A 19,403-nucleotide genomic window follows, 5' to 3' on the forward strand; every position below is an offset into this window, starting at 1 on the left:
GAGTGAGTAAGGCCTGGACTCAGGGCTCATGATCAGCCTCATCCCCCAAAATATGGCTGTTTGATATCTTGTGCTTGCACTTAAGTTGGATTTAAACAGAAGCTTCTATGGCTGGAAAGAATCTTGAAACCTCTACACTAGTTTGTCTCAAAGATGCCTCCCCTCTCTGATTTTATATTACTGTGACTTTCTTTTAAAGTTTTTAATGTTTATTTATTTTTGAGAGAGAGAGAGAGAGAAAGCAGGGGAAAGGCAGAGAGAGAGGGAGACACAGAATCTGAAGCAGGATCCAGGCTCCGAGCTGTCAGCACAGAGCCCGATATGGGGCTCGAACCTACAAACTGTGAGATCATGACCTGAGCCGAAGTTGGTCGCTCAACCAACTGAGCCACCCAGGTGCCCCATATTACTGTGACTTTTTAAAAAAAATTTTTTTTAATGTTTATTTTATTTTTGAGAGAGAGAGAGCATGATCAGGGGAGGGACAGAGAGAGAAGGAGACACAGAATCTGAAACAGGCTCCAGGCTTTGAGCTGTCAGCACAAAGCCTGACACAGGGCTCGAACTCATGAACCACGAGTGAGATCATGACCTGAGCCGAAGTCGGACGCTTAACCAGCTGAGCCACCCAGGCGCCCCAACTGTGACTTTTGATGTGAGACCTACAGGATTCACCAGAGACGAAACATTAAATTTGTTTTCCTGCACAGTTTGAGGAATAGAAATGTAATTGTTGCAGTGATTTGCAACAGGCCTTTTAGCAGCAGGCCTCTTTTTTTTCCAAACTGATCCTTCCAGATACCAACAGCACAGTCCTGTTGTGGGAGGGAAATACAGAATGCTTTACAGAATCTCTAGAGTTCTTCCACATCTCTGAGTTCTCAACTAAAAATCACAGTTTTAGTGGGCTTTTAAAATGCAGTGTTGCTGCATGCTGACAGGATTGATTTCAGTGAGATTGTGGAGTGACTGGAACCCTCAGACATTTCTGGTATTAAATATAAATTGGTACAACCACTTTGGGAAATTGTTAAGCAGCAGCTAGTAAAGCCAGATCTACACACACCTTGTATACTTGCAAAAATGCGGATATATGTTCTTTAAGAATGTGCAGGTACGTATACAAGAATATATATAACAGTGCTATTTATGTATAATAGCCCAAGACTGCAAACAACCCAAATGTCCAGCAACAGAATGTATAAACTCTCATATTTGTACAATGTAGTATAAATACAAACTACTGATGCATTCAACAGCATGGGTAATAGTTCAGAAGCCTCAAGGTTTGATTTATTGCTTACTATCAATCATACTTACTTGACATAATGCCAAACAAAAAAAGCCTCAGACCAAAAGAGAACATATCTTGTGATTCCATTTTTATAAAGGTCAAATACAGGCAAAAACTAAGGGTGCTAAAAGTCAGAATAATGATTACCCTGGGGGGAGGGGTGGTGCTGGCTACAAGGTAAGTTTTTGTACATCTATGATTTGTGTCCTTTTATAGTATTTTAATAAGAATTTTACTAAAAAGAAGAAAAAAAATAAATGCTATCTAGATGAACCGTAGCTGTTTTGTTTTTCTTTGTGAAGGCATGCTTCCCAAGAGCCAAGTGGCAGATACACTTGCCAAAGAAGGTTGTAGTTCTCCAAGGTACGGATTCTTGTTGTACTTTTTAAAAGCTAAATTACTTCTACACCAAAATAGACACATTAAAAAAAATAAACAGCTCTGAGTTTGAGTTCATGCTTACTGTATTAATCATGGTTCTTTGACATAAGAACTGTAGTGCTCATTTATCAGGCATTGTGGGAGAATGGGCTGTTTTCTGTATGTGTGAATTTTTAGTATAACTAAAGTTTGATCCATTTTAAACACTTATGTGTAAATATTTGTGTTTAAAAAATTTTAAGTTAAAAAATTTCAAAAATATTTTTGACTTTAAAAACTATTTGAAAATATTTTTCTGATTATAAAATATACATTCATGGTGGAAAACTTGGAAAATCTAGAGAAATAGAAAAGAAAGTGATAAAATCAGTTGTAATCTATCAACTCTGGATATATACTTAATATTTGGTCTTTTCCACCCAGCTTGATTCATATAATACCTATTTCCATATTATTCTATTTTGATAATACTGGCATTGCAATGTATTTTATGAGCAGTATTCCTGTGTCATATTCTGCAAAAGCCATTTTTTTGTCTGCCTTCCATCATATGACCATACCATAATTTATTCAACTACATTGTTTTTCATATATTTAGTTTTTTTTACTGGTTTTTATGGAAATCCTTCAAAATGTATTGAATGGCAACTGTCTTAGTAAATTACGTGATCTCTATATATTTTTGTTAATGTTAACATTTCAAATGCCCTCAGGGTTATATGTATTCTTTGTAATTTTTTTCTCTTCCTTTCTCCCCACTGCCAGTCTATAATATAATAGCATCCTGCTATATTTGTTAGATTTATTAAAGTATTTCATATGCAATTTTAACTTACGGGCATAAGGAAATCTCCTCTAGGATTTACCCCAGGGTGTCCTTATATTTATAATAAGTGCAAAAACAGTATCAGTTTAATGAACATCTATTACAAAATGGAAGACTTGGTTTTACCTTAACTTTTACTGTTGAACCATTAAAAGACCTTGATGAATTATTAATCTTGATAATAATATATTTGTGATAGGGAGGAGTGAAGGTAATAAGCATGTAGATTTTGTCATGCTTCTTAAGAAAGTATGTTGTGTTACTGCTCTTATGTAAAAGATTTTAATATAATGTGTAACCTTTCTAAAAAGTATCTTTTCAAGGGTATTGTTTGTTTCAATCCAAGTTGGAACAATTACCCCCTAATTGTAAGGCCTACCCCCATTATTTAGAACAAAGTTTACCTAGAGAAATATATTTTTCACTATAGATTTTAAGCTGCATATTTAAAATCATATACTTATGTTGTCATATTGCATATTTTTAAGCCATATATTTTTTAAATCACATATTTAATGACTTAATATGTGTTACTGTACAATTATTGATATAATTATTCATTCTTTTAATATTTTATAGCTATGACTGGTTCCAGACAGACTCTTCAGTGACTATTGTAATATATACTAAGCAGAAGGTAAACAATGTCTTTAAAATCAGAAAAAAAGTGAAGTCTTAATAAATGCCAGCTATTTTCTAAGCACTCTTTTTATATTATTAACTTATTTACTCACGGTAACTCCATGGAGTAGATCCTTTTGTTATCCCTGTTTTATACATGGGGAAAACAGAAAGATTAAGTAATTTACCCAATGTCACACAGTAAATGGCAGATCTAGCAGTTTGAACCCAGGCAGCCTGGCTCCAGAGTATATACTCTTAACAGCCATGCTATAGCGTCTTAAAAAAAGCTAGACTACAAAGTATTTTATGTATTTTCCACGCACACACGCATCTGTGTGTGTGTGTGTGTGTGTGTGTGTGTGTAAGCATGGATAACAAAAGTGAGAATCCCAGTTAACTTCATTGTAAGAACTAATTTCTTGTGCATAAATTGGAATTTGAAGGACAGTAGAGACTATGATACTTGGTTTAGTATGCTTAAAACACTAATGGGATTCAGACACCCTCTTGAAACTAAAATTAAGGGGTTAATTGATTTACTAAGTACGTATTGAATTTCTGCTTTATTTGCAGCACTATTTTAGAATTCAGGGATCTAATGATGGGCTAGATATGTACATACTTGGCTTTCATGGGGCTTGCATCTGAGAAATCAGATCAATACACAGACAACTTACAACATCTGCAAACACATCCTTCAGCAACTGGCAAGGTTCTCACACTGGAGGAACCATGTAAATTTAAAGACAAGTTCTGGCAGCTAGGGATTTCTGAGAATGCATGCTACTTCTGCAGTAGCAGAACCACAGATGAGCTGTGAGTTCCTCTGACTGTTGCAGCATGATGTGACAACAGGAGTGATGGTAATCTGCTTGATACAGCCAAGAGGACCAGAGGCACTGCCAGAACCGCTTCCACTCTTTCTCTGTATTGTCTCCTCATCACACAGTCCAAAACCAAGAGGCCATGGCCTAAGGAGGTTGGGGTCTGCTCCCATTGGTAATGTCAGTGAGGCACAGAGGATGAATGATTAAGGGAAGGGGGAAGATTTCTATGTGGAATAATGCATGCATTATACAGTATACATGATAGGTGTCACAATAACTTGTACCAAGGCTATGTAGAAATTAGAGCTGTCTAGAAAGCTGAAGTCAAGAGGTTGTGTAATTTGCACAGCATCATGTAGTAGTAAAAAGATTAAAATGAAGATACATATCTTGATTTCTGGTCTGATTCTAATTTTTTCCAGAGTATTTATTCAATAAATATCTACTGAGCACTTACTAGGTGCCAGGCAATATTCTTGACAGTCTCATACATTCAGAGCTTAGAGATGAGTGGGTGAGATAGATATTAAGCAGAAACAAATATATAATTAAAATTGCAATATGTGCTTTGAAGGAGAACTAGGTTGTATGAGAGAGAAAAAACAGGAGTAGTATTTATTCACCTTGTGGGTTCTATAAAGAAATGCCTTATGGGGGTGCCTGGGTGGCTCAGTTGGTTAAGTGTCCAACTCTTGATCTCAGCTCAGGTCATGATCTCACAGTTTTGTGAGTTAGAGGTCTGGACTGACAGTGTGGAGCAAAAAGATAGATAGATAGATAGATAGATAGATAGATAGATAGATAGATAGATAGATAGATAGATAAAGCCATATGAACATCCACTGATCATCTTAAAAGTATAGTAGTTATAGAAATTTGGGGCAAATTTTACTTTTTAATCTTTCTCTTTCTGCTTTCTGTTTAAGGATATTAATCTAGACTCAGTAATAGTTGATCATCAGGATGATTCCTTTAGAGCAGAAATACTTATCAAGGATTATTCATATATTATACACGTTGGTAAGTACTTTATTCTTTATTAATGGAAACAACTCCAGTTTCCCTTAATTCTGGCAATAAACTTGGTCTACACTCTAGGTAGCAAAAATATTTTATCTGATGTTGTCATTTTGTTTTGTCATTTTTGTTTTATCTTTTTTCTATTTTTTCTTTACACTAACAACAGTGCAGGCAAATGGCAGCCTGACCTCACCTTTCCCAAGTTTAAACAATTCAGTGCAATCAAAGCCAGTAATGATATGAAATATTTGTTGCCCTGGCTTTGTTAAATGTCTTTTACTTGATATCTGCAAAAAAATCTCTGGAGACCTGTCCCATGCTCCTAGAACAGCCATCACTAAGTGCTCATTTCATTGGCCTGTTTTTTTTGCCAGCTCCACCATGGGAAGTGCAAGGTGGCACCAAAACAGCGTGGACTGTAAAGTTGTATTGTATCCCTCAGCTGCCTGTTCCTTCATAACCTGTTCCTTCATAACGTACAATTCACTCTGTCTGCTTTGAGAAATTAAAGATCAAAAGAAAGAAACCAGAACTAAAATCTAGAACCAAAGATGCCAGATTTTAAAAAAAAATTTTTTTTAAACATTTATTTATTTTTTGAGAGACAGAGAGAGACAAAGGGTGAGCAGGGAAGGGTGGAGAGAGAGGGAATCACAGATTCCAAAGCAGGCTCTGGGCTCTGAGCTGTCAGCACAGAGGCTGATGTGGGGCTCAAACCCACCAACCATGAGATCATGACCTGGGCCAAAGTCAGACACTTAACAGTTTGAGCCACCCAGGCACCCCAAAGATGCCAGATTCTTAATCCACATTTCACCCATAATGACTCTAGGATTTCACCCTTTTCTGCTCCAGTGAAGGCGATATTGTTCTAGTTAGAAAAGAAACAAACAACAACAATAAGAAAATTATGCTTTAAGCAGTCATTCTTTTTAAAAAAATTTTTTTTAAATGTTTTTATTTATTTTTGAGACAGAGACAGAGCATGAGCAGGGGAGGGGCAGAGAGAGGGGGAGACAGAATCTGAAACAGGCTCTAGGCTCTGAGCTGTCAGCACAGAGCCCAACGCAGGGCTCGAACTCAGAGTGTGAGATCATGATCTGAGCTGAAGTCAGACGCTTAACCACCTGAGCCACCCAGGCGCCCCTTAAGCAGTCATTCTTATATGAAGAACATCATTTACTTTTGCAAAACAGAGACTGATTCTCCAGACCTTGGGTGACTCGGGATTCTGTTTGCTGCCTTACTGTATTTTTTTTTCCTGACTCTTTCCTTTTTTTAATTTTAGTTTTTGGGTTTTTTTAATTTACATCCAAATTAGTTAGCATATAGTGCAACAATGATTTCAGGAGTAGATTCTTTAGTGCCCCTTACTCATTTAGCCCATCCCCCCTCCCACAACCCCTCCAGTAACCCTCAGTTTGTTCTCCATATTTATGAGTCTCTTCTGTTTTGTCCCCCTCCCTGTTTTTATATTATTTTTGTTTCCCTTCCCTTATGTTCATCTGTTTTGTCCCTTAAAGTCCTCATATGAGTGAAGTCATATGATATTTGTCTTTTCTCTGACTAATTTCACTTAGCATAATACCCTCCAGTTCCATCCACATAGTTGCAAATGGCAAGTTTTCATACTTTTGATTGCCGGGTAATACTCCATTGTATTTATATACCACATCTTCTTTATCCATTCATCCATTGATGGACATTTGGGCTCTTTCCATACTTTGGCTATTGTTGATAGTGCTGCTATAAACATGGGGGTGCATGTGTCCCTTCGAAACAGCACACCTGTATCCCTTGAATAAATACCTAGTAGTGCAATTGCCAGGTTGTAGGGTAGTTTTATTTTTAGTTTTTTGAGGAACCTCCATACTGTTTTCCAGCGTGGCTGCACCAGCTTACATTCCCACCAACAATGCAAAAGAGATCCTCTTTCTCCACATCCTCGCCAACATCTGTTGTTGCCTGAGTTGTTAATGTTAGCCGTTCTGACAGGTGTCAGGTAGTATCTCATTGTGGTTTTGATTTGTATTTCCCTGATGATGAGTGATGTGGAGCATTTTTTCCTGTGTCGGTTGGCCATGTGGATGTCTTCTTTGGAGAAGTGTCTATTCATGTCTTTTGCCCCTTTCTTCACTGGATTATTTGTTTTTTGGGTGTTGAGTTTGATAAGTTCTTTATAGATTTTGGACACTAACCCTTTATCTGATATGTCGCTTGCAAATAGCTTCTCCCATTCTGTCGGTTGCCTTTTAGTTCTGCCAATTGTTTCCTTCGCTGTGCAGAAGCTTTTTATTTTGATGAGGTTGCAGTATTCACTCTTTTACTGTATTAATGAAATACCTTCAGTCCTGAATTTGATCAGAGTAGAAAAATGTTTTTTCTTTCCTATTTTCTCCATTCGGTAGGTTAATCAGACTGGAACCTTAAACTTTTCTTCTAGAAATAACCTGCCCTATTTTTTCTTAGCATGAGACCTAATGTATATTGCCTCTTGGGGAAGAATTTTAAACAAACACTCTGGTATCTAGAAAAGTATACACTACTCATTAGCACTGCATGATTTTTCTTTAAGTAAAACCTCCTTGCCACCATCTATTATGTTTCAAATACTTTATGGCTAATTTTGTTCACACTGTAGCTAACAATATTGTAGCACACAATACAAAAGAAAAAAAAATTCCACAGTCAAAAATAGTCACATTTTTTACTCCAAAATATTGCAAAAAAAATACTTTTGGATGCTGATATTGGATTGGAAGGACTAATGCAGAATTGTAAGTTCCAGATAGCCTTGTTAACACAGTGAAGTTTGAAGCAGATGTCTGTGAAAATATTTCTTCCATCTCCTCCTTCTGGAACATAATTTCCATAAGGGCAGTGGTTTTTCTTTCATTAACTGTTGTATCCATAAAGCCTAGAAAGTAATACATACTCAGTAATTTTCTTTCAATAACTGAATGAATATTCAACCTCAGAGAACAATGAGAAAGGAAGAACTAAGCCAGACCCAAGCCAGGCCCATATACACACCCATGCTTGTGCTCACACTGAGAGCACGCACGCTTCAGGTGCTGCACGCCTTCCCACCGTCCTCCTGTCTTGGTCTGTAGGGACGGCAGTCTGGGACCATACTTTGGACTAGTGTGGGTTACCTACTTGTTGGCAATTGAGTATTTGCTCTTCAGTAGGGAGAGAAATTGAGAAGTTGAAAAAGTGTATTTATATTTAAATACTTTGACATTTTGGTTGTGCAGTTTCTTTCTCCTGGCTCTCAATGTTTTACTTACCTTGAGAGATTTGAAACAGTGCATAAAAGAACCATTTAAATGATCTTACATGGTGTTCATAGACTGTATGAATTGAAGTTGGATTTTAACTAACATATTTTTCTTTCCTAGAACTAAGCCATGAAATTGAAGAAGATTTTTCTGGTAAGCTACCAAAAAATAATTACACGTATGCATGCACACACACACACACACACACACGCACACAGGGGAGAGAGAGAGGGAAAGGAGGAGAAAAATCAGCATTTGTCTTATTCTTCATATGTATATTTTCATATTACAAAACAAAGATGTGACATTTTCTTTATGAACAAATATGTTAATGTTTATAAATATATTCTGCCAGGTTTTTTCTCCCTCTTTAATTTCCCCTTATTCCTTTCATCTCTCTACCCTTTCCTTTTTCTCTCCTTAGAAAAAAATTCCTGTCTTCTTTCCATTCTTCCTTCCCTCCTTATCTCCACCCCACTCCTGACATGCAGCCTGTTAAATATACTGGACCAGACAAATTTTTCTTAGGTGTATATATTTAAATACGTAATGTTTTTTTTTTTTTTTTTTTTTTTTTTTTTTTTTTTTTTTAATTTTATTTTTTAATATATGAAATTTACTGTCAAATTGGTTTCCATACAACACCCAGTGCTCATCCCAAAAGGTGCCCTCCTCAATACCCATCACCCACCCTGCCCTCCCTCCCACCCTGCCCTCCCTCCCACCCCCCATCAACCCTCAGTTTGTTCTCAGTTTTTAACAGTCTCTAATGCTTTGGCTCTCTCCCACTCTAACCTCTTTTTTTTTTTTTTTCCTTCCCCTCCCCCATGGGTTTCTGTTATGTTTCTCAGGATCCACATAAGAGTGAAACCATATGGTATCTGTCTTTCTCTGTATGGCTTATTTCACTTAGCATCACACTCTCCAGTTCCATCCACGTTGCTACAAAAGGCCATATTTCATTTTTTCTCATTGCCACGTAGTATTCCATTGTGTATATAAACCACAATTTCTTTATCCATTCATCAGTTGATGGACATTTAGGCTCTTTCCATAATTTGGCTATTGTTGAGAGTGCCGCTATAAACATTGGGGTACAGGTGCCCCTATGCATCAGTACTCCTGTATCCCTTGGATAAATTCCTAGCAGTGCTATTGCTGGGTCATAGGGTAGGTCTATTTTTAATTTTCTGAGGAACCTCCACACTGCTTAAATACGTAATGTTAACAGAGCTTATTAAATTATGAATTTTTCTGCATATAAAAGTGCAATGTGGATTTTACAAAGCTGTTAATAACATAAGATTCATAGAATGGTGGTTTTTTGGGTTTTTGTCCTTTGCTTTTAGCTTTATTGAGGTATAAATGACAAAATTATAATATATTTAATTGCATGATGATTTGATATATGTATACATTGTAAGAGAATTCCAAAAATCGAGTTAACACATCCATCACCTCACATATTTACTGTTTGTGTGTAGGTGAGAACACTTAAGTTCCACTGTCTTAGCAAATTGGAATTGAACAGTATTATCAACTGTAGTTACCATAATTATACATTAGATCTTCAGACCTTATTCATATCTTAACTGAAAGTTTGTATGCTTTTGTCATCTTCTCCCCACACCCTACCCTTAGCTACTGGCAACCACCATTCTACTCTCTGCTTATAGGAGTACATGACCTTTTCTTTTTTCTTTTTTTTTTTTCTTTTTTTTAAGACTCTACATATAAGTGATACCATGCAGCATTTGTCTTCTCTGTCTGGCTTATTTCATTTAGCATAATGCCTCCAGGTTCATCCATTTTGTTGCAAATGGAAGGATTTCCTTTTTTTTTTTTTTTTTTTTAAGGCTGAATACTTCATTAGAGATATGTACACATATATCTGTAAATATATATACTTTTTTAAATATTAGTCCTTTCCTGTTTTAAAGTACTGTCAGAGTACCCTATACTGGTTCTGTGCATTCTTTTTTTCCATATAACATAGTAAACTCTGTAAATTGTATAAAGTCAAGGACCATGTTTCCGTATTTGTTAAGCTTCAAATCAATGAATGCTCATTGAAATGAATGTATTTGACTAATCTATCTTAAAAAGTTATTGTTAAATTGCTATTGAATTATGTGTTTACAATGAAAAAGAATAGAATGTTTCTAAACACAAAATGAAATATACTTTAGGTCTTCAAAAGCATATTCAATTCATAAAATTTTATCAATATGTAAAGTCTATATCTCATTATTATACCCATATATTCTGCACTATCTTAAAAAGTCAAAAATAAAAAGATAATGTAAAGGGTTTTTAATTATTTAAGATTCATATGCACTTTTTAGTGATTCATGAGGCTTTTTCTGTGTTTACTAGGCTCAGTGTTGATCTACTGAATTTAATCATAAGAACCTCTCAAATCTCAATTGAGAAATGTTAAGAGTATAAATAAATTAAATTTGCTCTTATGAGTCCATTCAATGACTAATTTATATGTCAGCCAGCCCCTTCCTTTTTTGTTTTGGTTTTTAGCTATGTGTTAATTACTTGCCATGTCTATATTTGAGCTTATATGAGAACTGTCAATACGTATTAGTTTGGCCCTTGATAAATCAGTTTGAAAGAAGTTAACTTGAATCATAAAGTAAATTAAACTGGATTTAACATCACTTAAGGCATAAACAATTTTGATATGTATACAAAGTCTTACTAATGATCCCTGTTATTCCTATCAGATCAGGACATTTGTATTGTTTGAGAAAGATTGATTTTAGAATAATGTATTATATTTACTTTCAATGAATACAAATGGAATTTATCTTTTCAGTGCGGGTTGTTGAGAATGTGGGAAAAATAGAAATTGTCCTAAAGAAAAAAGAGAATGCTTCTTGGAAACGTCTTGGTCACCCCCTCGAGAATCATAATTCGCTTATTCTAAAGAAAGATACAGGTATGCTGTGCTGTTATTTTGAGTCCTGTGTTCATGAAAATATTTTGTCAGTAGTACAACTGTACCAGAATTTGGAAGGCCATTTTGAGATGAACCTTTAAGAAGTTGAGAAAGAACATAGTGTCTTTTTTACTCCTTTTTTTAAAAAAAATTTTTTAGTGTTTATTTATTTAAGAGAGAGAAAGAGACAGAGTGTAAGCAGGGGAGGGACAGAGAGAGAGCGAGACACAGAATGCAAAGCAGGCTCCAGGCTCCGAGCTGTCAGCACAGAGCCTGACATGGGGCTCGAACTCATGAACCCCAAGATCATGACCTGAGCCGACACTGGCTGTTTAACCAACTGAGCCACCCAGGCGCCTCTCCTCTTTGTTTTCTTTTATTGAGGTATAATTGACATATAACATATACTAGTTTCTGGTGTGTAATGTAATGATTCGATATTTGTATACACTATGAAATGATCATCACAGTAAGTCTAGTTAACATCTGTCACCGACAGATTTTTTTCTTGTGATGAGCTCTTTTAAGAGCTACTTACTTAGCAACTTTCAAATATTCATTACTGTACTATTAGTCACCATGTAGTAAATTATATCCCCATGATTTATTTAGCTTTTAACCCATTCTCCCATGTTTCCCAACCCTGACCCCTGCCTCTGACAGCCACTAATTTGTTTTCTGTATCAGTGAGCTTGGGTTTATTTGTTTTGTTTTGATTTTTAGATTCCACATATAAAAGAAATCATATATGTTTGTCTTTCTCTATCTGACTTTTTTCACTTAGCATAATATCCTTAGGGTCCATCCATATTGTCCAAATGACAAGCTGACAAGGCTTTATTCTTTTTTAAAACAGCTGGATGGTATACCGTGTGTATGTATATGTATGTGTGTGGTGTGTATGTATGTATATAAATATATATACCACATCTTCTTTATCCATTCATCTATCAGTGGACACTTAACTTGTTTCCATATCTTGGCTATGGGGAGGTGCATGTGTCTTTTTATATTAATATTTTATATTTTTGTTTTCTTCAGATAAATACTTAGAAGTGGAATACTGGATCATATGGTAGTTGTATTTTTAATTTTTTGACAAACTCCATTCTGTTTCCCATAGTGGCTGCACCAATTCAGATTCCCACCAACAGTGCACAAGGGTACCCTTATGCAACTCTTATTTTGTGTTTTTGAGAATGTCAGTTCTCAGAGGTGTGAGGTGACAGCTCATTGTGGTTTTGATTTGCATTTCCCTGATGATTGGTGATGCTGAGTACCTTTTTATGCACCTGTTGACCATTTGTATGCCTTCTTTGGAAAATGTCTCTTTAGGTTCCCTGAATTTTATTTTTAGATTTTAATCTATTTTTTAATCAGATTGTGTTTTTGCCATTGAGTTGCATGAGTTCTTTATATATTTTGGATCTTAACCCTTTATCACATATATGATTTGCAAATATTGTCTCCCATTCAGCAGGTTGCCTTTTCATTTTGTTGGTAGTTTTCTATTATTGTAGAAGCTTTTTATTTTATTTTAAAAGTTTATTTTATTTATTTTTGAGAGAGTGAGCAAGCAGAGAGGAGGGGCAGAGAGAGGGGACAGAGGATCCAGAGCAGGCCTACACTGTCAGCACAGAGCCCGACGTGAGGCTCGAACTCACAAATTGCAAGACCGTGACCTGAGCCGAAGTCAGATGCTTAACTGACTTAACCCAGGGGCCCCTTGTAGAAGCTTTTTAGTTTGATGTAGCGTCTAACTTTAATTTTGCTTTTGTTGCCTTTGATGTCAGCTCCAAAAAATCATTGCCAGGATCGCAAGTAGCTTACCATCTGGTTTCTTCTTCTTCTTGTCACAGGTCTTACATTCAAGTCTTTAATCTACTTTAGTTTTCGTATATGTTATAAGATACTAGTCTAGTTTCATTATTTCGTATATGGCTGTCCAGTTTTCCCAGCACCATTTACCTAAAGGGACTGTCCTTTCCCCATTGTGTATATTCTTGCCTCCTTTGTCATAAATTAATTTACATATATGTGTAGGTTTATTTCTGGGCTATAATCTTCCATTGATTTATATGTCTGTTTTTATGACTACCATATTGTTTTGTTTACCATAGTTTTGTAGAATAGTGAAAAAGGGGAGTATGGTACCTCTAGCTTTCTTTCTTAAGATTTAAGATTGCTTAAGATTGCTTTGGCTATTTTTTTGTGTGATTTCATACAAATTTTAGGATTATTTGTTCTAGGTCTGTGAAACATGCTATTGGTATTTTGACAGTGATTACACTGAATGTGTAGATTGTTTGGGGGAGTATGGACATTTTAACAATTTTTGTGGATTCTTCCAATTCATGAGCATAGTATTTCCTTCCATTTGTATCATCTTCAGTTTTTACCATCTATATCTTATACTTTTCAGACTACAGGTCTTTTACCATCTTGGTTAAATTCCTAGGTTTTATTCTTTGTGATACAATTTTAAATGAGATTGTTTTCTCAATTTCTCTTTCTGATAGTTCATTATTAGTGTACAGAAATGCAACATATTTTTTTTTGTATATTGATTTCGTATCCTGTAACATCAATTATTATTTCTAACAGTTTTTTGGTAGAATCTTTAGGGTTTTTTTAAATATGTAATATGTCATCTACAAATAGTGACAGTTTTACTTCTTCATTTCTGATTTGGGTATTTTTTATTTCTTTTTCTTGCTCTGGCTGGGACTTCCAATATTATGTTGAATAAAAGTGGGAGAGTCAGCATCCTTCTCTTGTTCCTGACCAGCTTTTTACCATTGAATATGATTTTAGCTGTGAGCTTGTCATTAGCAGCCTTTATTAATGTTGAGGTGTGTTCCCTCTCTACCCACTTTGTTTTTTTATTATAAATGAGTGTTAAATTTTGTGAAATGCTTTTTCTGCATCTGTTGAGATAATCATATGGTTTCTGTCTCCCATTTATTAATGTAGTGTATCACATTGATTGGTTTGTAGATGATGAACCATTCTTGTATCCCTAGAATAAATCCTTCTTTACCATGGTGTATAATCATTTTAATGTATTGTTGAGATCAGTTTGTTAATATTTTGTTGAGGATTTTTACATTTATGTTCATCATGGTATTGGTTCTGTAATTTTCATCTCTTCTGGTGTCCTTGTCTCGTATTAGGGTAATACTAGCCTTGTAAAATGAGTTAAGAAGCATTCCTTCCTTTTCTTTTTTTGGGAAGGATTGGTATTAATTTTTCTTTAAATGTTTGGTATTATTCACCAGTGAAGATATCTGGCCTGGACTTTGTTTGTTGGCAGGTTTTTAAATTACTGATTCAGTCCTTACTAGTAATTGGTTCATTCAGAATTTCTGTTTTTTCATGATTAGGTCCTAAAAGATTGTACGTTTCTAGGAATTTAAATACATCCCATAGGTTGTCCAACTTGTTGGTGTATAATTATTCATAGAATTCTTTTATGATCTTTTACATTTCTGTGGTACCAGTTGTAATATCATCTCTTTTTTTCTGATTTTATTTGAGCCCTAATTTTTTTTTTAAGTCTAGCTAATGGTTATCCAATTTTATTTATCTTTTTAAAGAACCAATTCTTAGTTTCATTGATCTCTTTTATTGTGTTTTTAGTCTCTGTTTCATGTATTTCTGCTCTGATATTTAATGTTTTTTTCCTTCTACTATCTTAGTGCTTCATTTATTCTTTTTGTTCTGGTTCCTTGATATATGAAGTTAGGTTGTTTTTTTGAGATTGTTTTCATTTATTGAGGTAGGCATTTGGTACTATGAAATTCCCTTTAGAAAACTGCTTTTGCTGTATCCCATATTTTGATATGTTGTATTTCCTTTTCATTTGTCTCAAAGTTTTTTTGATTTCTTCTTTTATTTGTTGACCCATTGATTGTTCAAGCATGCTGTTTCATCTCCACACATCTGTGAATTTTTCACTTTTGTTCTTGTAATTGATTTCTAGTTTCATACCATTATAGTTGGAGAAGGTGTTTGATATGATTTAAAATTTGTTCTGTGGCCTAACATATGTTCTGTGTGCACTTGAGAAGAATGCATATTTTATTGTTTTTGGGTGGAGTGTTCTGTATATATCTATTAAATCAGTTTGGCCTAATGTGTCATTTAAGGCCAGTGTTTCCTCATTGATTTCCTTTCCGGTGTAAGTGGCATATCCAAGTCCATTACTATTAATGTATTGTCAATTTCTCCCAATTAGGTCTGTTAATATTTGTTTTATATATTTAGATACTCTAACCTCTGTTGGGTATATAATATTTACAAATGTTATATCCTCTTTTTGGATTGACCCCTTTATCATTATATAATGCTGTCTTTGTCTCTGATTAGGGTCTTGGTTTTGAAGTCTATTTTGTGTGATAGAAGTATAGCCAACTCAGCTTTCTTTGGGTTTCCATTTGCATGGAAATTCCTTTTTTCATTCCTTTGCTTTCTATCTGTATGTGTCTATCTGAAGTGAGTCTCTTATAGGCAGTGTTTAGATGGATCCTGTTTTTTAATCCATTCAGCCGCTCTATGCCTTTTGACTGGAGAATTTAGTCTATTTACATTAAAATGATTATTGATAGGTATGTACTTTTTGCCATCTTGTTAATTGTTTTCTGATTGTTTTGTAGTTCCTTTCTTCTTGCTCTCTTCCGTTAGGATTTGATGACTTTCCTTAGTATTATATGTAGATTCCTTTTTTGTTATCTTTAGTGTTTACACTGTAGGTTTTTGCTTTATGGTTACCATGAATGAGGCTTACATACAAAAATCTATATTTGTAATGGTCTATTTTAAATTGATAACAAGTTTGAATGCATTCTACAACTCTACATTTTTGATGTTACATTTAACAAGAACTTTTTTCTTGTGTAAACCTTAAGTAATTATTGAAGTTGCAGTTGTTTTTATCACTTTTATCATTAACCTTCATACTAGCTTTATAAGTGATTAATCTACTACCTTTGTTATATATTTACCTTTACCGATGAAATTTATACTTTCATATATTTTCTTGCTACTAATTAGTGCCATTTCGTACCAGCTTAATGAAGTCTCTCTAACATTTCTTGTAAGGCTAGTTTAGTGATCATGAACTCCTTTGGCTCTTACTTGCTTGGAAAACTCTTTTTTTAATAGAGATTAAATTTTAGTCTCTACTATCTAATGTTTAGGCATTACAAAGTTATTAGGAAGTGATATCTGAATAGGGAAGCCTCCTTGTTCTTAGACTGTTGTTCAACCATTTACTCCTTCAGGTTCCTTTTTATGAAAGGTGCAAAAACAAGTTTAAGTTTATGCCTCATATGCACATCACCTTTTATTTTATATTAAAGACAACATGTTTATTGTTTTTCTGTTTATTTAAACCATTTTCTCAGTTTACTCCTAAAAGATGTAATTCATTTCCTTCATTTCATTTCTTCATTCATTTCTATTTTTTGTTTATTTTTTAGGTTTTTAATCTTAGTATAACATATTTATAAAAAGAGAATGCATATTATAAGTGTTCCACTTGATGAATTTTCACATGACATCCTCTATATTTGTTTGTTTGTTTTAAGTTCATTATTTTGAGAGTGAGGGAGAGAGAAAGGATCCCAGGCAGGCTGTATGCTGACAGTGCAGAACCTGCCTGACATAGGGCTCAAACCCACGAGCTGTGAGATCATGGCCTGAGTTGAAACCAAGAGGCAAATCGACTTGGCCACCCAGGTGCCCCGATCCAAGAGTTTTAAAATTTCACAATATGATATGCCTTAATGTGGGTCTGTTGTCATTTATCTTACTGGCTCTTTATCCTTTGTGTTATTTTTCATTATAGAAACTTAAGACCTACAGTTCTGGGAAATATTGATTTTCCTTATCTTCATAGTCTGTTTTTTGCTGTGCAGAATAAGAAGTATTCTTATTTGAAGCCTTTTTAAATAAGTCTTCTAACTAGCTCATCTTTTCTCTCTTATTTTCAATATTGTCCTTTTGTTCTATATTTTGTTGGGTGATTTCTTTAGCTGTGTCTTTCTGTTCTTCTATTGACTTATTCATTTCTACTATCATATTTTTAACTTCTAAGAACCCTTTTCATTTCTGTTCCTTTGTTTTAGTATCATGTTCTTCACAGCCTCTCTTATCTTTTTAAGAGTTACTGACAGAGTTTTAGAGTTTCCTTCTCCCTATTTAACCTGTGTCCCCAAAGTTTGTTTGTTTTAGTTTGTCTTTCATATTAGATGCTTTCTTTGAATGTCTTTTGATCCCTGACTATCTGCTCATATATCTGGGGGTGGAACTCTAAAAGCTGCTTAGAAACTTTGTGCATGTGGGTGAGACTTGTTAACAATAATATTACCTATATGGATGGGTCGCTTCCTTGGAAGAAGTTCGATGCCAGTATTTTGCAAAGTCTTAAGAGTAGACAGTGTCCTACTTTGCACTCAAAATTTCAAAAGTCTTATGGGGAAAGTGGGCTGGGTGTCTGTAAATTTAATTTCTTTTATTTGTTTGTTACCTAGTATACTATATTAATTTGCTAGGGTATTTGCATAGCAAAGTACCACAAACTGGGTGGCCTAACAAATTTTTCTCAGTCTAGACGCCAGAAGTCCAAGATCAAGGTGTTAGCAGGGTTGGTTTCTTCTGAGACTTCTTTCCTTTGCTCGTAGATGGCCATCCTCACATGGTCTTCCCTTCATGTGTCTGTACCCCTCATTGCCTCTTTTTATAAGGACATCAGTCATACTGTATTAGGGATCACACACTAATGACCTCATTTTCACTTATTTAACCTTCTAAAATAACTTATCCCCAAATACAGCCACATTATGAGTTACATCTTCAACATAGGAAAATTGAGGGGGACACAGTTCAGCCTTGTAACGTATACCCAATCCAGAGACCCTTTGTTTTACCCACTCTAGAGAGTAAACTTCTAATATTTTGCCAGAATAAGAGAGGGCCAATATGTGTCTATTATAAGTAGGGCAGGACTTCATAAAGGGTGAGAGATGGGAGATTTCTTATAAGAACATCTGGAAGGTGGTTTCAGCTCCATCTTCACTCTAATTCCAGAGATAATTGGTCCTGCCAATTCCTGAGCCTTTGGGGATTTTTTTTTTTTTGTTATAAATGAGTTGAGTCTGGCTTTCTTTACTTCTAGTTTAGGATTCAGCTTTATTGAGTCTGTTGAATCAATACTAGTTACTAGTTACTAGTTATCTCTTTACTTTGTCAGCTCCTAAAGTTTTGTTGCATTTTTTAATTTCCATTCTTTCTGTCCTTGTAGTCTTATGCCTTACAAAACAACCGAACAACCTCCTCTCCCCACAAAAAAAAAAAAAGAAAAAAAAGAAAAAAAAAACTTCACTATTTTTTTTAGGGGAGTTAGGAGGAATTAACTGAATGTATTCACTGTAGCATCTTTAAATATTTAAAATTATTATAGGGGTGCCTGGGTGGCTCAGTTGGTTAAGCATCTGACTGTGGCTCAGGTCGCGATCTCGCAGTTCGTGAGTTCATGCCCCGCATTGGGCCCTGTGCTGACAGCTCAGAGCCTGGAGCCTGCTTTGGATTCTGTGTCTCCCTCTCTCTCTGCCCCTCCCCCATGCTGTCTCTCAAAAATAAATGAATATTTGAATTTTTTTTTAATATTATAAATATTTAAAACTATAAAGATATATTTGTGGATAATATTTAATTTCAGTAAAGTATCAGTGTTATTTTGAGTATATGTTGTGACTAGAAGGCTGTTTTAGGCACAATGTGAATTATTTTCCCAAGTGGAAGAACATACACTGACATGAGATTGAAGAGTACTTTTTTATAAAGAGACTAGCAATAGCCAGTTCTCTAATACAACCTGAACATATTCTGAGGTAACCCCAAGTGAACAGATGCTGATGAATTTGTGAATGACTCCCTGAAAGAAGCAAATTTCAAGCAGTGTTGTGAAAGTAACTCTCAAAAAAGTAATAAGAAACTGTGAAGGGTTTTCCAGGAAGAGCTTCAGACTGTTCCTAGGTACTTATTGTGCTAGGTATTTTGCAGGTTGTAGAGAAAGAAAAATGTAGGCCATGAGTGAGGAAAAGTCAAATAGAATTCTTTTATTGTGGTATTAGGAAGGGAGAAAGAACATAGAGAAATAATAGTGTGATCTAGCAGATCAGAAGAAAATAGATAAAAG

General features: G+C 35.0%; 1 protein-coding gene across 5 annotated transcripts in view; it reads left to right on the top strand.

The window, feature by feature from the left end:
- Nucleotides 1–19,403, top strand: part of LOC122220141 (cytochrome b5 reductase 4) — a 93,715-nt gene that overhangs the window by 46,385 nt on the left and 27,927 nt on the right. For all 5 annotated transcript variants that reach the window (XM_042939275.1, XM_042939277.1, XM_042939278.1 and 2 more), the window contains exons 6-10: nucleotides 1,597–1,657; nucleotides 3,081–3,138; nucleotides 4,879–4,972; nucleotides 8,374–8,406; nucleotides 11,081–11,203. In XM_042939275.1, coding sequence (XP_042795209.1) covers nucleotides 1,597–1,657; nucleotides 3,081–3,138; nucleotides 4,879–4,972; nucleotides 8,374–8,406; nucleotides 11,081–11,203 — 369 coding nt within the window. The remainder of the gene's footprint in view (nucleotides 1–1,596; nucleotides 1,658–3,080; nucleotides 3,139–4,878; nucleotides 4,973–8,373; nucleotides 8,407–11,080; nucleotides 11,204–19,403) is intronic.

The sequence above is a fragment of the Panthera leo genome, chromosome B2, assembly GCF_018350215.1.
Source record: "Panthera leo isolate Ple1 chromosome B2, P.leo_Ple1_pat1.1, whole genome shotgun sequence".
NCBI classification, from domain to species: Eukaryota; Metazoa; Chordata; class Mammalia; order Carnivora; family Felidae; genus Panthera; species Panthera leo.